Genomic DNA, 16,927 nt, shown 5'->3' on the forward strand with positions numbered 1-16,927 from the left:
TATTTTTAAATATACATTATTATGTACAATACTGTGTTAATTTGACAAAATTACAGCTTTAATTCAGGCTGTTATCAGTGTGTTTAAACTCATAAGAATAAGGGCATAATCTAACCAGATACCATATAACATACATAAAAACGAAATATTTTACCTTTAGAGGCCTGCACACCCCCTCAGTGATATGCCCAACAACTTCTTGAATATTTTCTTCAACACCTACAATTAATTATAACATAACTCAAAAATTTTTCCATATTACATTTCACTTTCAAAAAACTGAAAAAATACTACATATGACTAATGGCACTAATAACAAACATTTGAAATAAATGTAATCATATTTTATTAAGTTCAATATCCCTTAGGCCATTATTAATTATGTTAATATCTGAGTTTAGAGCCTTGTTAATTCATTTGACTAACAAATTGATTAATTTAGTGATTGATAAAGTGAACACATTTTTTTTGTGAAAAAGTAAATATGAGTCAAAAGGGAGTGTAAAAGATATTAATTGAAGGAAGCACTGTGAAGATTTATTAGCATTTGTTCTCCAACCACCTTATTCTAGGCAGTGAGAAAAATGGAAACCACACCTTGTAATCTAATGGAAAAGCTAAAATTTACTAAGTACTATTTATCAAGCTCTGTACTAGGTACTTGACATTTACTGCTTACAACCACCTTCATTTTTACAGATGATAAAACCGAGGCTTAGAAAAATTAAGCCATTCCCATAGAATAACCTATTTCATCTAACTCCAATCTATTTTCTTCTCAGGTCTTAACACTGTCTCTCATATTAAGTTTTCTGAAACATTTTTTAAGAAATACATTTTCTTAAACTGGGTACTTAAGGATAACAGAAACCAACTTTAAAAAGTTCAGACTTTGTGTCTATCTAACAAATATGCTGGAATACCAAAGAGTTAAAAATGATGAGGTTAAGTCTTATCACCAATTTGTACAATGGCCTCTTGTGCAGATCATGTGCTGAACCAGAATGATGAGGGCCCAAGCCATGCAAAACAAAAGTGATTCCAGTGACAATAATTCGCTTCACTGCCTATCAATAACAGAATATCTTAATTATCCATTAGCCCCCTCTATGACATTCAACTTCAGGTAGTCAAAACAAAGATCTGAACTTCTGTGAACAAAAGACTTTAGCAATTCAAAAATAGTAATTTTTCTTCCTTGAAATGAAACCAAAATTTTAAGTACATTTAGTACATAGTTAATTATGCAAAAAACTTTAAAACTCACATGAGAATTAAAAGAAGGGTTGGTTAGTAGGAGTCAAAGAATTAGCAGCTTAATGACCATAAGCAAGTCACTTAGTCAGCTTACTCACACCTAAATTGCCTTCAAAGTGATGTGGCATGGAAGATCTGAGATAATGTATGCTAAAGCAATGCCTTAAAAGAAAAGCAGAGGACTCCAGATTTGATATGGTAGGGTCCACTATAAAGGTGTAAACAGTTGTGTGACAAGGATAAAGGGGATAGAGAAGAAAGTTTATTAGCAGAAAAAGAAAAACAGGAAGAGGAAATTTAATTAGGATGCTTATTGTACCTTGTAGGTGAGAAAAGCTTATCCCCGTGAAGGAGTCATCAGTAAGTATAGAAACAGAGAAGTCTTGTGTTATTTTATATATTTAGACATTAGCAATACAATTGGAGGGCCCACCTTGTGTAGTTACATGCTTTAAGAGAGCTTCAAGGTGTTCTTTTTCAGAAGCAGTAGCTTGATGGAGCCAAGCCAACATATCTCCTACATATCTAATGAAAAAACTAAATATTAGTAAAGATTCCCTTCAGAAAACCATCAAATATTCCAATATTGTCTGATTACCATACCTTAAAGGGTCATGGGAGTGCATTTCAATGGGTCTAGGTGTACCTCCTGGGCCCCCTCTTGTAAGAGCATCAATAAATCCACGGACAACTGTACTTCTTCTGGCTGTTCCAAATTCATCTAAGGTATACCTAGAAGAAACAAGTAATATAAAAAATAGTTGTTTTCTTCCTAATGGTTATATCAAACTATTCATGCAATTTCTAAGATAAGCAAGACATCTATAAAGCTTCTTTACACAACTCTCTTAAGCAATACTATTCAATCTAAAAGTATAAAACTTCACTACTGTTAAGAAAGAATGCTGGGATCTGGGATTAATGAAAAAAAAAAAGAAAGAAAAGAAAAGAAAAGAAAAAAAAGGCAGTAGAGCCCCGGCTGATGTGGTTCAGCTGGTTGGACGTTGTCCTGTGCACTGAAGGGTTGACACTTTGATTCCTGGTCAGGGCACATGCCTGGGTTGCAGTCTCAATCCTCAGGGGGGCATGCAGGAGGCACCCGATTGATGTTTCACTCTGACATTAATGTTTCTTTCTCCCTCTCCCCCTCTCTCTAAAAATCAATAAAAATATTTTTTAAAAGCAAAAAAAGCAGTGAATTAGGTAAAAGTAAAAATCAAGGTTAAGGTAGAAATCTTGGACTATTCAGGTTTCATTATCCTCCTAGTCCAAACATGATGCTCCACTGTTCACATAAGGCCATATTATCTAATTCTCAGGGCCAATTACAACTCCGCAATCCAAACTACTAGTACAAGCTTCTTCCTTCTACATTAAAAAACTCTCCTTTATACATATTATCACAACCTACCACCAAATTTGTCCAAAACATACTATTCACATTTAAAAGCTTATTTTGACTTCACTAGTAAATATATGTTTCTTAAATTTACTGATCACCTTAGCATACATAGCAAATAACTTTCTTTTACATATGTTTACATGTCATCAATTCTAGTTGAAAAAGGGGGGAAAGGCTTTCTAAGGTGAGGGAATTTTAGAGAAGGAAAACTTTGAAATGGGAGATCAAACAATTTGGGGTGAAATTATAGGATGGCTTGTAGTTGCCACAAGTACCCATTTCTTTGATTAAAATCTCCCTTTGTTTCCCATTATCACCACTATTCCTTACACCCATCACCCAAATGAAAGTTCTTTCTTTTTTAAAAGTACACAGAAAACAAAATTTTTTTTCACAGTCCAATGGCAGCAGATTCTAGATCCATTAACTTATAAATGCCTAGGCAGTGTTCTAATAGACTATATATTAAGAATTATTTTATTACTGTACATATAAACTAAAGCTACCAGGATTTCACAAAGGTTTCCAAAGAATTAATTCCTTCAGCTATACGCTTTCTTAAATATGCTACTGATTTTTTAATAGAATACATTTTTTTAACACAAGCTGGAAGAAAAAATATTTTTAAATAAAAGTGAAAGTGTAGTGAAGTGATCAATAACTATAAATTTTTAGGAATCTGAACCTTTTAAAAGACCATTCAGCAGTAACCAGATCATGGTTCTTTGTATGTGTTTGCATTCTGTTAAACTGATTTTGCAATTCCCTGCAATGATATACTAGCAATATGTCAAGATGGAAACAATATCAAGCTGAGTTTTGTTAAACTGTACAACTGCCTTGCATTCACTTTCTATTTTATAAAACAAATTAGAACAAAAATTTCTATTTTTCCCCTCATGCTCTTAAATTCTCAATGTTTTAGTGTAAAAACTGCATTCTTTTAACTCAGGGGTAAGGAACCTATTTTCTGCCAAGGGCAATTTGGATAGTTATAACATCATTCGCAGACCATACAAAATTATCAACTTAAAAATTAGCCTGCTATATTTGGTCAAACATTTAATTAACTCACCCCTAATGCCTTTGCAGGACCAAACCAAATGATTTCAGGGGCCTTATACGGCTCGAGGGCCGGACGTTCTCCACCCCTTTTAAATAATCACCAATTACATTAAATGACTTTTGATCAAATGACTACTTATCACAAAACAAAATTCAAAAACTTTCAACTTTTTAAATATAGAAAATTAATCCTCACCCTCAGAACCCAAAAATCTGATCAAAAGTTATATTAGAAACCATTGGCATTTTAAAAGAGAAGGGGGAAGTTATCAAATCCCACAAACCATGGAATCTAATCTGTATAACTCTATAAGATATCAATAAACAATATTAATGGTAATCCAACTGCAATAATAGACATAATCTGAAGCAAGAATAATGTAAGCTACAATAAACCTTCAATGATATCTGTAGACATGAAACATCTTTTCCCAGAAATAGAAGAAAACTTCTTTAACCAAAACCAGATTCTTTTCCAACAAAGGTCAAAAATTCAAAATGCACATTTACAAAGGTGAATGTAAACTTATGTAAATATTCTAAAATGCCTCTAGTAAAATTAAAATTCCCATTTTTTATAATATCTAGCTATAGTGAAAAAGAAAAATTATGGTCAAAAAGCAAATTAAAAGATGAAAAATTTTGGTCAATAACAAATTAAAGGATAAAAGAACAGTATAAAAGCCTCCTAAGAAATGTAACAAATACAGAAAGAATGAAGAAAAATCAATACTGTACTTATTACATTCTTTATATTTATATTCTGAAGGTTTAGCAAAGAAGACATCTTTTTTTTTCATTTCCACATATAATAAATTTCATTTTGAAGAAATTTCTGTATTTTGAAGAAATTTCAAAAGTTAAGAATGCATTAGCATTCCAGTTATATATTACTAACAAAAACTGAGTATGGCAACTTTCCCTAAGGACTTCAATAACTGACATTTTTCTTATACATGATACCTACACATCTGAGACACAATAATGAAAAGTAAAGCTAGTGTACATTACTTAAATAAAGTTCATATAATGCCATCTGGTGGTTAACATGATACATTAAGTTTGTGCTAAATTTAAAGAATCCACCACTTTGAAGATACATGATTACTTAATGAAAGGCCAATTTTCTTTTTCAGCACTCATCTTATGGTAATCAACTGGTCTTAAAATCCTCCCTCCTCTCTCATCTTCCAAGTGCTTCATCTGCACTATTGTCCCCCTATTGCCTATTCCCTGGCATATGCCCTTCAGAGAAAAATCATCTTTCCTCTTGATTATAGCTCTATTCTTTGTCCTTCAAGCTTCTGCCTGGCTGTCATGGAGACCCTAAAAACATTCCTTTTTAGTTGACAACTTTCCAGTTTATCTCTTTTCAAAATAAAAATAATAGCTAATATTTAGTGATGAGCAAAGTATTATGCTAAACACCTTAAGTGAAAAATATAATTTAACCTTCCCAAGAACCTGTAAGATAGGTACTAATATTATCCTCATTTTACAGCTAAGGAAACAGAAGCTTATAAAGGTGCAAGCAAAGTCTTCTCAAAAAATGTAACTCAGAACACACACACACCTTCTAAGCCATTAAACAGTATTGCTCCTTTCCAAATGTTGATCAAAAAGCAAAATTTAGTGAAAATATATTTATAGAAGTCAGTTGACCTTTTCAAATGTCCAAACACAACGGCATTTTTGTTTAAAAAAAGGTTGACTTTGTGAACAAACATGAATCTGTGGACAATGTAACACTTATTAAAATCAAACATCAAACGTCTTAGGTACTAAATGACTTATAACCAAACACCAATACCTTAAAGTGAAGAAGCTAGGAAACAAATTTCAAAGTAAATATAATCTAAAGAGCTGGTGACCCATAGTGAACATTAGCTGATCATATGTACATGCACAAGATTTACGGCTATTATGGTCCGGCTCTTACTACTAACCCAATGACCAGTGCAAGCTTTTGCAATGATTGCTCAAAGTTGCATGTTCTTTCTTAATCTGCATCTTGGCAGCTGCTGTTCTCTCAACCTAGGATGTTCTCTGCTCCCATTCTTCCTGGAAAATGCCTACTCAACCTTCAGAACTCACTTTACCTAGTTTCCAGAGGAAACTTTCCCTACTGTTCATCCCTATCTCTTACCACAGAATACTTGAAACATGACCTCTAGAACAGCAACTAGTATATTCATAAAATGGATGTGTTTATATCTGGCTTCATAAACTAAAGCAATTTGAGGGCAGTGTTTCATTGATGTTGTATCTCTAACACTTACAATTCTGCTTAACACAAGAGTGGAATGATATTTTTACACAGCTGTCCCAGCATTTGTGTTCTAGAACCTTATTACAAGCTAAGTAATGTTCCAATCAGAAAGCAGAGTAATGGGAAATCTTGTAAAATATTACTAGCATCTGAAAGGCGTGATTCAGAGTAAGATTCAATGTGTATGTACAAGTCCACTTCCTTTCTGTCTCCTGAATTATAACTACTCACTTGGTCTCCCTTTTTTCATATTATTCCAGTCATTAAAAATAAAAAGTATTTCCTTTTATTTTATACTAGAGGCCCAGTGCATGAAATTCCTGCACTTGGGGGGGGGGGGGGGGCCCCTCAGCCCAGCCTGTGCCCTCTAGCAGTCCAGGACCCCTTGGGAATGTCCACCTGCCAGCTTAGGGGGATGTCCACCTGCCAGGGGGATCGGGCCTAAGCCGGCAGTCAGACATCCCTCTCACTATCTGGGACTCTCACAGTCCAGGACCCCTTGCTCCTTACCGCCCACCTACAGCGGAGGGAGGAGAGGCTCCGGCCACCGCCACTGCGCTCGTCATTCATGAGCCCAGCTTCTGGCTGAGTGGTGCTCCCCCTGTAGGAGCACACTGACCACCAGGGGACAGCTCCTGCATTGAGCGTCTGCCCCCTGGTGGTCAGTGCATGTCATAGTGACCAGTCATTCTGCCAGTTGTTCCATCATTCAGTCGATTTGCATATTAGAGTTTTATTATATAGGATGAGAAATAAAATAATAAAATTAAAATGAAGATTAATAACAAATATGTAAACAAGTTAATAATGCATAAGTTCTTTTCTATATATTATCACTTATCTCTTGGCTGGTATAACTTACAGGATCAAAGACCTGGACCCTTTTTTCATTTCTCAGTCTTCTATTTGACCTCTTTCTCTCCAAGATAGTGTTGCTACAGGAGTCTTAGTCACAATTCCAAGGTAGTTAATAAAATGACAGAATGGGGAAAAGCCCCTTAGCCTCTACATAAATATAAGAGGTAGTTTAGATACAGGAACACCTGAGTTTTCCCCTCCATATTTCATTCTTTAGCATATAATATGCAAATGAACTGATGCTAGCATTGATATAGACATAATATGGGATGAAAATATCATTGTAAGTTATTACAAGTATCACTCAAACTACTGTATTTAATAATACCAAAAGTTAAGGTGCATTATAAAAACAAAAGTAGGGCTTTTCTTTTTTAATTAGGAAAAAGTCACTTACTTATATAAGACAGGTCTATCCTGCAGGGCTTCCATTGCCTGAGTTAATACTGGAGATATGTCACATGATTCTTGTGTCAATGTTCTGCATTCACCTGAAAAATAATTAACATTAGAACCTCTGTTAAATTAAAGTTAGGTCTTTATTATGTCTGTTGTACAATCATAGTCTAAATTCTATAGCAAATATTGCATTTTTAAAATGCTTGGGAAAACCTAGAGAATATGTCTATCAAGAACTGGTTTATGCTGTCAACCAAACTAAAAATTTAAGCTTAAGTATTTATATAACTCTAAATGACCACATATGCTACCTGGTACACCCCAAACTTATATTTTATTATTGTTTTAAAAAACTATATTTCTAAAAAAAGCATCAATGAAAAAATATTCACTGAATAACTGCTATATACACAGTAATGCTCAAGGCAAGAGGGGAAGAGTATTAAAAATACACACACAGAGACACACACACACAATATATACATATATATTACAAAGTTCCTTCCCTTGGGAGTAATCTTTAAGCATATACTTAAAATGTTTATATGGATAATATGTAGTAATAAGAATATCATTTTAAAAGTTTAGACTTTAAAGTTTTAAAAATCCCTACACCAAATTTTCTTTATTTTAATATTCTAATATTATCATTAAATACCTATTAAGAGTCCACTATGTTTAAAGAACTTCAAACTTGTTTCAGAAATACCAACCTTTAAGATATGAAGACCTCACACTAGCACTGTCCCACAGTTTGGAACCACTATGTTAGATGTCATGAGAGCACAAAGAAATTTGAGGCCTTTGAAAAAGAAATCTAAACTAGAGAGCAAAAATATACATATACAAAAAGCAATAATAGAGTAGTAAATTATTAAATGCCAAATAAATATTTCCCAACAGTGTTCAGAAATGGGGAAAAGTCACTGTGATTAAATGTAGCCATGGAGAGTTCCAGAAAGATGCAAAACCTAAACTCAGCTTTGAAGATTGAGGTAGGACTTGTATATAAAGAGAGAAAGAGACAAGACTCAAAGTAGGAGTAAACAGTACAAAAAATGAGAGGCAGAAAAAGAAACATTTTGGAGTAAATCATCTGAACCAGATAAATCATCTGAACCAGGTTTTCACAGTACAGTACAGGTGTTACCGGTTAACGAGATTTAATCCCAACTGCTTCAATAGTCAGTTGGTAACACCTATTAAAATTTCTGTTCTCCTATTCCATTCTTGCTCTTAACTATCTTCTTTGGTTTTAATAGGAAATTTTGAGAACTTATTGAAACATTTTTAAACAAAACTAAAGCAAATAAACCATTTGTGGTAGGCAAAATAATGGTCCTCCAAAGATCCCTAATCCCTGGAACTTGTGATAGTTTACCTTACATAGTAAAGACACTTTGCAGGTGGAATTAAGGTGATAGACCTTAAAAAAGGGCAATTTCCCCAGATTTCCTTAGTGGGTCCAAGGTAATCACATAGGACCTAAAAGTGGAAGAGGCTGGCAGAAGAGGTAGAGATATAGATAGAAGAGCCAGGAGATATTCAAGCAAGAGAGTAACTCGATCCTCCGCTGCTAGCTTTAAAGATGGAGGAGGCCATACGCCAAAGAATGCAAACAGCCTCTAAAAACTGGGAAAAACCCTCAGTGGCAGCCATCAAGGAAATTCAAACCTCAGTCTTACAGACTCAAGGAACTAAATTATGCCAACAAACTGAATAAGTGAGGAAACAGATTATTCCTCAGAGCCTCCAGAAATGAATAGAACCCTGCCAACAGTTTAATTTTATTTATTTTTTAAAATATATTTTATTGAATTTTTACAGAGAGGAAGGGAGAGGGACAGAGAGTTAGAAACATCGATGAGAGAGAAACATCGATCAGCTGCCTCCTGCACACCCCCTACTGGGGATGTGCCTGCAGCCAAGGTACATGCCCTTGACCGAATCAAACCCAGGACCCTTCAGTCCGAAGCCAACACTCTACCCACTGAGCCAAACCGGCTAGGGCAACAGTTTAATTTTAGTGTGGTGAAAACCATATATGATTCCTGACTTGTGGAACTACTAGAAAATAAATTTGTATTGGTTTAAGCCACTAAGCTTGTGGCAATTTGTTACAGCAGAAATACAATATTATTCACTATTTATAATAAAGTTAAGTAAATAACAAGCAATGTCTAATCGAGATGGCAGAATCTCAGAGGAAAGTTGGGGGAGGTTGAGAGGGTGGGAAGAGATCAACCAAAGAACTTGTATCCATATATGCATAACCCATGGACACAGACAATAGGGTGGTGAAAGCCTGGGGCAGGGGGCAGAGGTGGGCTAGAAGAGGTCAATGGGGGTAAAAAGGAGATATATGTAATACTTTCAACAATAAAGATTTAAAAAAATAATAATTAAAAAAAAATGAAATTAAATAATCTAGTCTAGCCCGGCCACCATGGCTCAGTAGTTGATCATTGACCTATAAACCAGGAGGTCAGGGTTCAATTTCCGGTCAGGGCATATGCCTAGTTGCAGGCTCCATCCCCAGTGGGGGGTGTGCAGGAGGCAGCCGATCAATGATTCTCTCTCATCATTAATGTTTCTATCTCTCCCTCTCTCTTCTTTCCTGTCTGAAATAAAAACAAAATAATCTAATCTAGATCAGATAAAGTAATCTAGATTAGATAGACTAATCTAATTAGATAAAATAATCTAGAAATGTTGACTTTATTTTTTAATTTCCATCCTTAATCAACATATTGCTTGACTGATGTTAAATGTTCATAATATGTTCAGATGTAAAGTTTGTTTTCTTTTTAAAAGTACTTTTTGATAACTAAAATCAAAATATATCAAATAATGACCAAGTGAGATAAAAAATATTGTAACACTGATATTCACAAATCCAGACCACATGAAAGAAATCACTTACTTTGAGCCCATCGATAAAGTCTTTCATAAGCTGTTTCTTGAAGCAAGGCCATCTGTTCCATAATTTCTAAACTAAAAAAAAATAAAAATAAAAAATGCATTACAATTTAAACTTTAGCCAACAGCTACATCTAAGCACCTAAATATTGTTTAATTACAGAATGATTTGGTTACATCATGTTAGTATTTTATCATTTTATGGAATGATTTTCAATTTTTTTATAGTTAAACATATGTCAAATTTTATTACCATCACTTTGTTACCCAATTGCTGTTTTACTCTAAGCACATCAGGATATAACTCCCTCCTTATCCAAGGACACATAAAGATTAAACTTTTTCAAAAAGAACCTAGAATTTTTTTAATTTTGGAAATATAAGAGGCAATGCAATTATGAACTGAAAAGGTTACTCACCCTGCTGTTTGTTGGTTTGTACGCAAGAGAACTTTGACATCATTATGAATCTGTTTTACTCTTCCCAATCCCTTGAAAAAATCCTTTAAAATTAAGAATGCAATCTTAAAATGTCCATGTTTTCAGGTAAAATTACATTACTCTGAAATATTACTACAAAGGAAAAACAAATACTTTCCCTAGTCTGATCCTTTCTATACTGATCTCAACTTTCTCTAAATTTTTATGTAAAGTATAATATATTTATTCAAATTTCAAAACATATACTAATTCAATGTCTACTATATGCCAATTGTCTGCTGCCATCGATGAAAAATTTATAAAGAGGAAGTGCATAGTCTAGTGAAGAGAAATGCAAACCTAAAGATTATCACAAAGAAAAATGTGCTATGGAATGCACATCTTATGACTTAGTTAAGCATGGCTTTCTTATCATTAAACATGACATTTTATATATCTTTTATATACCCATTCTTTTTTTTTTTTTTTTTTTTTTTTTTTTTTAAATATATTTTATTGATTTTATACAGAGAGGAAGGGAGAGAGATAGAGAGTTAGAAACATCAATCTATTTTAGAAAAACATATTGGAGCCTTAGTTTATAAAAGCAAACAGTGTTCTAAACATGAAAATAATGACCTGGGACCTTTCAGTCTGCAGGCCGACGCTCTATCCGTTGAGCCAAACCGGTTTCGGCTATATACCCATTCTTGTCCCCACATCTAAGAGTAGACTGCACAGTTAGATGTATAAAAGATGCTCATTAAATATTAAAAGCTGACAGATACTGAACTCCAAGATATTTTTATTTTAGAAAAACATATTGGAGCCTTAGTTTATAAAAGCAAACAGTGTTCTAAACATGAAAATAATGACTGTGTTACTTTTCTTTGATGAATTCAATTTAAATAAAAAACATCCCCTCTAATATAGTTTATTATTTCTCCCAAGAAGAGAAAAGGTGAGATGTCAAATATTTAAAATGTGCAAAGTTCCTCAAACTACAAGGGCTAATAAGCAATGTCCCTACCCACAGGTAACTGCTTACATTCAGCCTGGACTGTAAGATAACAGTGACATCTATCAGAGCCACTCCATGAGACTCCACCCCCACTTTAAGAACTCTTCCTGCCCTCAGACCCCAGAATAATGACAGCAAGTGTACATTTGTAGTTCCTCCCAGTTAGGAGAATGAAAAATTCCTTTCTGGAAAAACTGAATGTTTTCAAGTAAAAAAAAAAAAAAGAAAGAAAGAAATAAAACGTTTCCCTGTTGTTTAGCATTTTGAGAGGTTTTATAATTCTATGTCAGTTTGGAAAGAATGGCATAGGATAAAAAATTCATTAGATGAAAAAATAAGGAATTTCCAAATCTAGAAAAGACAAAAAATTGTAAAATGAAGAACATGTAATCACTGTAATGTCATTGAAATGAAAACGGAAAATGCCATGCTACTGTACTGTGAGGTACAAAGGAAAGAGAGTGTGTTTGTGTGTGTGTGTGTGTGTGTGTGTATGGGGGGGTGGGGCTGAGGGGAAGAGGCTAAATCCTCATATTTCATGTTAGGAAATCAATAAAAAATAGTTAACACAGATAATTAAAACATATTTGTTAAATCAAAGAACATATATAAAAAATAGTTAACACAGATAATTAAAATATATTTGTTAAATGAAAGAACATATAGTTTATTCTTTAAAATTGATCTAATATCCTGTACACCCCCATCCCCGGAATAACAGGCACTAAATTTAGTACACATAACTAATAGTAATCTTTAAATGCATTTGATTGGATAACTTACTGCCTTTCCATCCCCACTACATTAAAAGCAAATTCTTTTTAATAATAGCTCTTAAATATAGAATTTACAAAAGCAGCAATTAACAGGTTTGAAATGGTTGACAAAAGACTTAGAGATAAGGAGGAGTGGAAGAGGTGATGTAGCTTTTCTTTATAAGCCTTGTACCCTTTAAAAAGAACATGTATTGCTTTGAAAAAAATAAAACAATTTAAAATATGCATCTTAATTTCCAAATTTAAAAATATTTTCAAATCAAATATTTTTTAAATGATAAAATAAAGCCTTAAAAATGACATCTGTAACTGCAACACTTTAAATGAATATAACAAAAGCAAGATACCTCAGTAATAGGTCCTTCTCTTGTACCTCGGAGAACACTCATTTCATCAGAAGTTAGTTGGAACTTGGATAAGAAAGCATCGGCAACTTGTGCTCTTATTTCTAATCTTTGACTGTAGTAACAAAAAACAAAAACATAATAAAAATCAAATACATTGTGCATTTGCATAGCTTTAAAACAAATTATGTCTAACATACTAACCTTTTAAAATAAAGGTGTGAAAGATTCTCAACATCTCTAAAAGTATAATTTCTACCTCAAATACTGGAAGCTCATCAGGTATGTAGGTGATAAAATTAGCTGATATCATTCTACCTCAAATACTTGCACATAGTAAAAGGAGTTAACAATTATAAAAAAGAAGAAAAAAGTTCACATATGGTCCCTACAAGTACTTAAATAGTTCACACTGTAATAGTAAGGTTATCTTACAGGAGAAAAATATGCCCATGTTCAACTATTTTCTTCTCAGTATTAAAATTCCTAAGCTTTCAAGTTTTCACATGAAGTACACAGCAACCAAAAATCAGGTATATTGTTTTTTGTTTTTTAATTTTCAGTTAGAGCTAGAACTCCAAAACTCATTTACTAATTTCCTTATAAACCTATAGTCACTTCTCACTTTTGCCTTCCTGGCTTTTTCTGTACACTATGGTAATAAAAAAGTCTTTTAAAATATATTAACCCTTTGCGGTCGTATTAAATTTGGACATGGGTGTCGTACTGGTCGGAATTAATTTCCATTGAAAGAGCAGTGATACATAACATGCAAGATTATGAAGGATAAACAAGATTTATTCTTTTTTGGAACTACGTCACTACTAGTAGAATCACTACAAACGTTATCACTTTCTACGTCAGAGTCAGTATTCAAGGTGCCAAAATAAAACTCTTCATCGTTACTTTCAGATTCGCAGTACACTTCTTTCGGTAACTTTATTTTTGCCATTTTGGAGTATTATTTTGAAATATCTTAACAAGCGAGAATGCCTAATTACAGTTAAACGTAATTTGTAAAGCTTTATTTGAAATTCTGCGAAGTATCTCCGAAGCTTGTCGATTTCTTCACTCTCAAAAGGCGACTGACTCGCCACGGTGTTTTGCATGGCGAGTGTGGAACGACCGCGTTTGTTTATATTGAGTTTCGATATCTCCGATTTGTCGGGGCAATGTTTTGGTTCGTGACAAGGTCGCTTAGACACTTAAGAGCTTTCAGAGAAATTATGAACTGATACATGAATAAATAGAGTTAAGATTCGTACGGTTCCTTGCTGTGGTGGCTGAGAGCAGACATACAACCGGAACGGTAAAAAAGCTTTGGTGGCTGAGAGTAGACAAACGACCGCAAAGGGTTAACTGATTGCAACCTATTTAGACTAGTTGAAAATTAGGAAAAGGCCAACTATAGTCTGGAATGCAACTTGCCAGGACCTGAAGGACTGAGCAGACTGACCATCAAAAGGCAAGTTAGGAATACAGTGGGGCCTTGACTTACGAGTGTCCCGACTAACGAGTTTTTTGAGATACCAGCTGTCTCGCAGCCGATTTTTTGCATTGAGTTGATAGAGTAATTTGAGTTAACGAGCTCCTTAAGGAGCTCCTTAACGAGCTTGGTCTCGGAACAAATTAAACTCGTAAGTCAAGGCCCCACTGTACAAACTACCTGAGCAGAACCTCAACATTCCTGGCTTCTGTATCTTAGCTTTGAAGATATATAAATAAAATTCTAAGTGCTTCTTTAGTAGTATTCACAAGGCAGTAATATTCTATAATCTAATAATACCCCCCAAAAATGAACAAAAATAGGTATTAACACTATTTGTATAGATAGTCCAATGTATCTATCATCTTTGGTTTGTACTCTTGGGTTATGAGGTTTTAAATTCACAAAGTCAAATACTCCTGCTGAGTAACATAAAAAGCTAAAAAGGAAAATTCTTCCAGGTGGCAGTAATGTTCTATTTATAGCAAATGATAACATAAATCACCTAATTAAAGATATAGATTTAAATGGCATGTGTCCTTAATCATCATATTACTGATTATGAAAATTTACCTTAACAGGTTTTAATATTTTTTAAAAAGATTTTGTATTTCACATTAATATATTAACTGGATTTTTTTGTCAAATAAATAGGGAATTCTCTTTAACCATCTCCTCACTTCATGGCAGTCCAAGAGCAAATAAGAGCACATTTGAGTGCATTCAGGGGCACATCGCCAACCAGGCATGAAGCTTAAAGGGAAGAGAGCTGGCTGCGGGGCTGCCAGAGGTTGTGGTCAGCACATACCCCTGTTAGGTCCCAGAGGTCGGGGGCATTTGTTCCAGCCCACCCAGCACATCCCAAATGGCATGCTGGGCAGACACGCTTCTCCAATTCCAGAAGCCCCTTCGAGAGGGGAAAGAGAGAAGGCAATGGGAAACAAATTCCAGAAACACTAGAAGGAAGCAGAAGGTTCCCCTCCTTGCGCCTCAGAGGCCTGTTCCTGATGCCACCCAGCCCCTGGAAGCTCATGTTAAAGCTCCAAAAGTCACACTGTGGTGGCAACAGAATGACCAAGGTCAGGGCAGAGAAGGCAGGTGTGACTGGGGCAGGAGGCTAGCTGGCAAGGGAATGTGGCCTCCATGGCTAGTCACAGCCCAGAGTGCAAGTACAGAGAATGTGATCAGGGCTGACAGGGTTCTCGGGAGGACCTGAGGCTGAAGATAAAGTGGCTAAAAAATGAGGGAGCTGGAATGCGGAGGCGGAGGTGGCCAGAGAGTCTCCCCTTGGGTAGAAGCTCCTAGAACAGGGCAGGAACTCAGAGAGGCGCTGAGACCCCACGGAGAGCCCCAGAGATTCTGAGAAGGAAGGGCGCTGAGCAAGTGTCAGTTCTGGGCTAGTGCAGGAAGCTGCAGGCAAGCAGCCCCTCCCTTCTGTTAAAGCCAGTTCCTGGTGTTTTGCAATCAGACAGGGAAGAACCGGCCCCTCACCCCCACCCCCACCCCCATCACCCTTCACCCTTCACCCCAGATTTGGCCCCTAGGGGAGGGAAAGGAAAGAGGATGAGAGGCAGAAGGCAGAAGGTGAGGGGTCTACTGGATTTTTTTATCTTCCAGAAGAGGGGTAATGGGCGGGGGGTAGGGGCTGGTTTGTGGGCATGTAGAGTTTGTGTGGGTTGCCCAGGTTGTAATAGGCATTAGCAGCTGCTTCTGCAGCCTTCACTCCGGCTGCAGGAGTGGAGAGGACATCAGGGCTGCTGACCTGTGGTTCCCTGGGCCCAGGGTAGGGTGGTGGTGGGAGCTGCACATATCCCCTGGCCCTGTCCATTATGGGAGGTCTTAGATAGAACTCAGGTGGGGGTGGTGGGTAGGGGTAGCCAGGAAGCAGGGGAACATTCCATTGGTGATAGGCAGTGGAAAGACATAGACCCCACTGGGGCAGGTAGTAGTACTCATAGGTTCCAGTGGGGGCTTAGCCTCTGGAGCAGCGGTTCTCAACCTGTGGGTCGAGACCCCTTTGGGGGTCGAGCGACCCTTTCACAGGGTCGCCTAAGACCATCGGAAAACACATATATAATTACATATTGTTTTTGTGATTAATCACTATGCTTTAATTATGTTCAATTTGTAACAATGAAATTGGGGGTCACCACAACATGAGGAACTGTATTAAAGGGTCGTGGCATTAGGAAGGTTGAGAACCACTGCCTGGAGGCTTGCAATGCCACCTGTAGCTGTTTAATACTCTTAGATAAAGCTCCAATCATTATCATAGAGGATTAAAGTAATTATAAAACTTCATAAAATTCTTTAAGACCATACAAATTAACTATTTCAACTAAAACATTTTTGGAGCTTCTTTTGAATCTTTACAAAGAAAATTAATCTTTTTATAGTTTCACTAGAGGCCCGGAGCACAAAATTCTTGCGCAGGTACGGTCCCTAGGCCCGGCCTGCGATCAGGGCCATCTTCCCCAGCTGCCTGCAGCTGGCCCCCGACCCCCCGCTGCCACCCACTTTCCGTTCCCCACTTGCTATCGGGTTAATCGTCCTGACGGCCAGGGGAAGGGACCAAGAGGTCGGCTGTTCCCGCCCACTCGCCAACCCTGCCCCTGCAATGGGTGTCCATCAGGTGATTGGAGCTGCCGGCCGGGGAAAGGAACCAAGAGGTGGTCAGTGCACCTCACAGTGACTGGTCCAGTGGTCGTTCTG

General features: G+C 36.1%; 1 protein-coding gene across 1 annotated transcript in view; it reads right to left on the reverse strand.

Annotated features, from left to right (window-relative positions):
- The window catches only part of COG6 (component of oligomeric golgi complex 6), a 94,067-nt gene that overhangs the window by 56,067 nt on the left and 21,073 nt on the right, over positions 1–16,927 (reverse strand). The window contains exons 5-11 of the mRNA XM_023749162.1: positions 12,733–12,844; positions 10,589–10,671; positions 10,174–10,244; positions 7,249–7,342; positions 1,861–1,989; positions 1,691–1,782; positions 155–219 (exon numbers count right to left, since the gene is read on the reverse strand). Coding sequence (XP_023604930.1) covers positions 155–219; positions 1,691–1,782; positions 1,861–1,989; positions 7,249–7,342; positions 10,174–10,244; positions 10,589–10,671; positions 12,733–12,844 — 646 coding nt within the window. The remainder of the gene's footprint in view (positions 1–154; positions 220–1,690; positions 1,783–1,860; positions 1,990–7,248; positions 7,343–10,173; positions 10,245–10,588; positions 10,672–12,732; positions 12,845–16,927) is intronic.

This window comes from Myotis lucifugus, unplaced genomic scaffold (assembly GCF_000147115.1).
Source record: "Myotis lucifugus unplaced genomic scaffold, Myoluc2.0 scaffold_7, whole genome shotgun sequence".
In the NCBI taxonomy this organism is placed as follows: Eukaryota; Metazoa; Chordata; class Mammalia; order Chiroptera; family Vespertilionidae; genus Myotis; species Myotis lucifugus.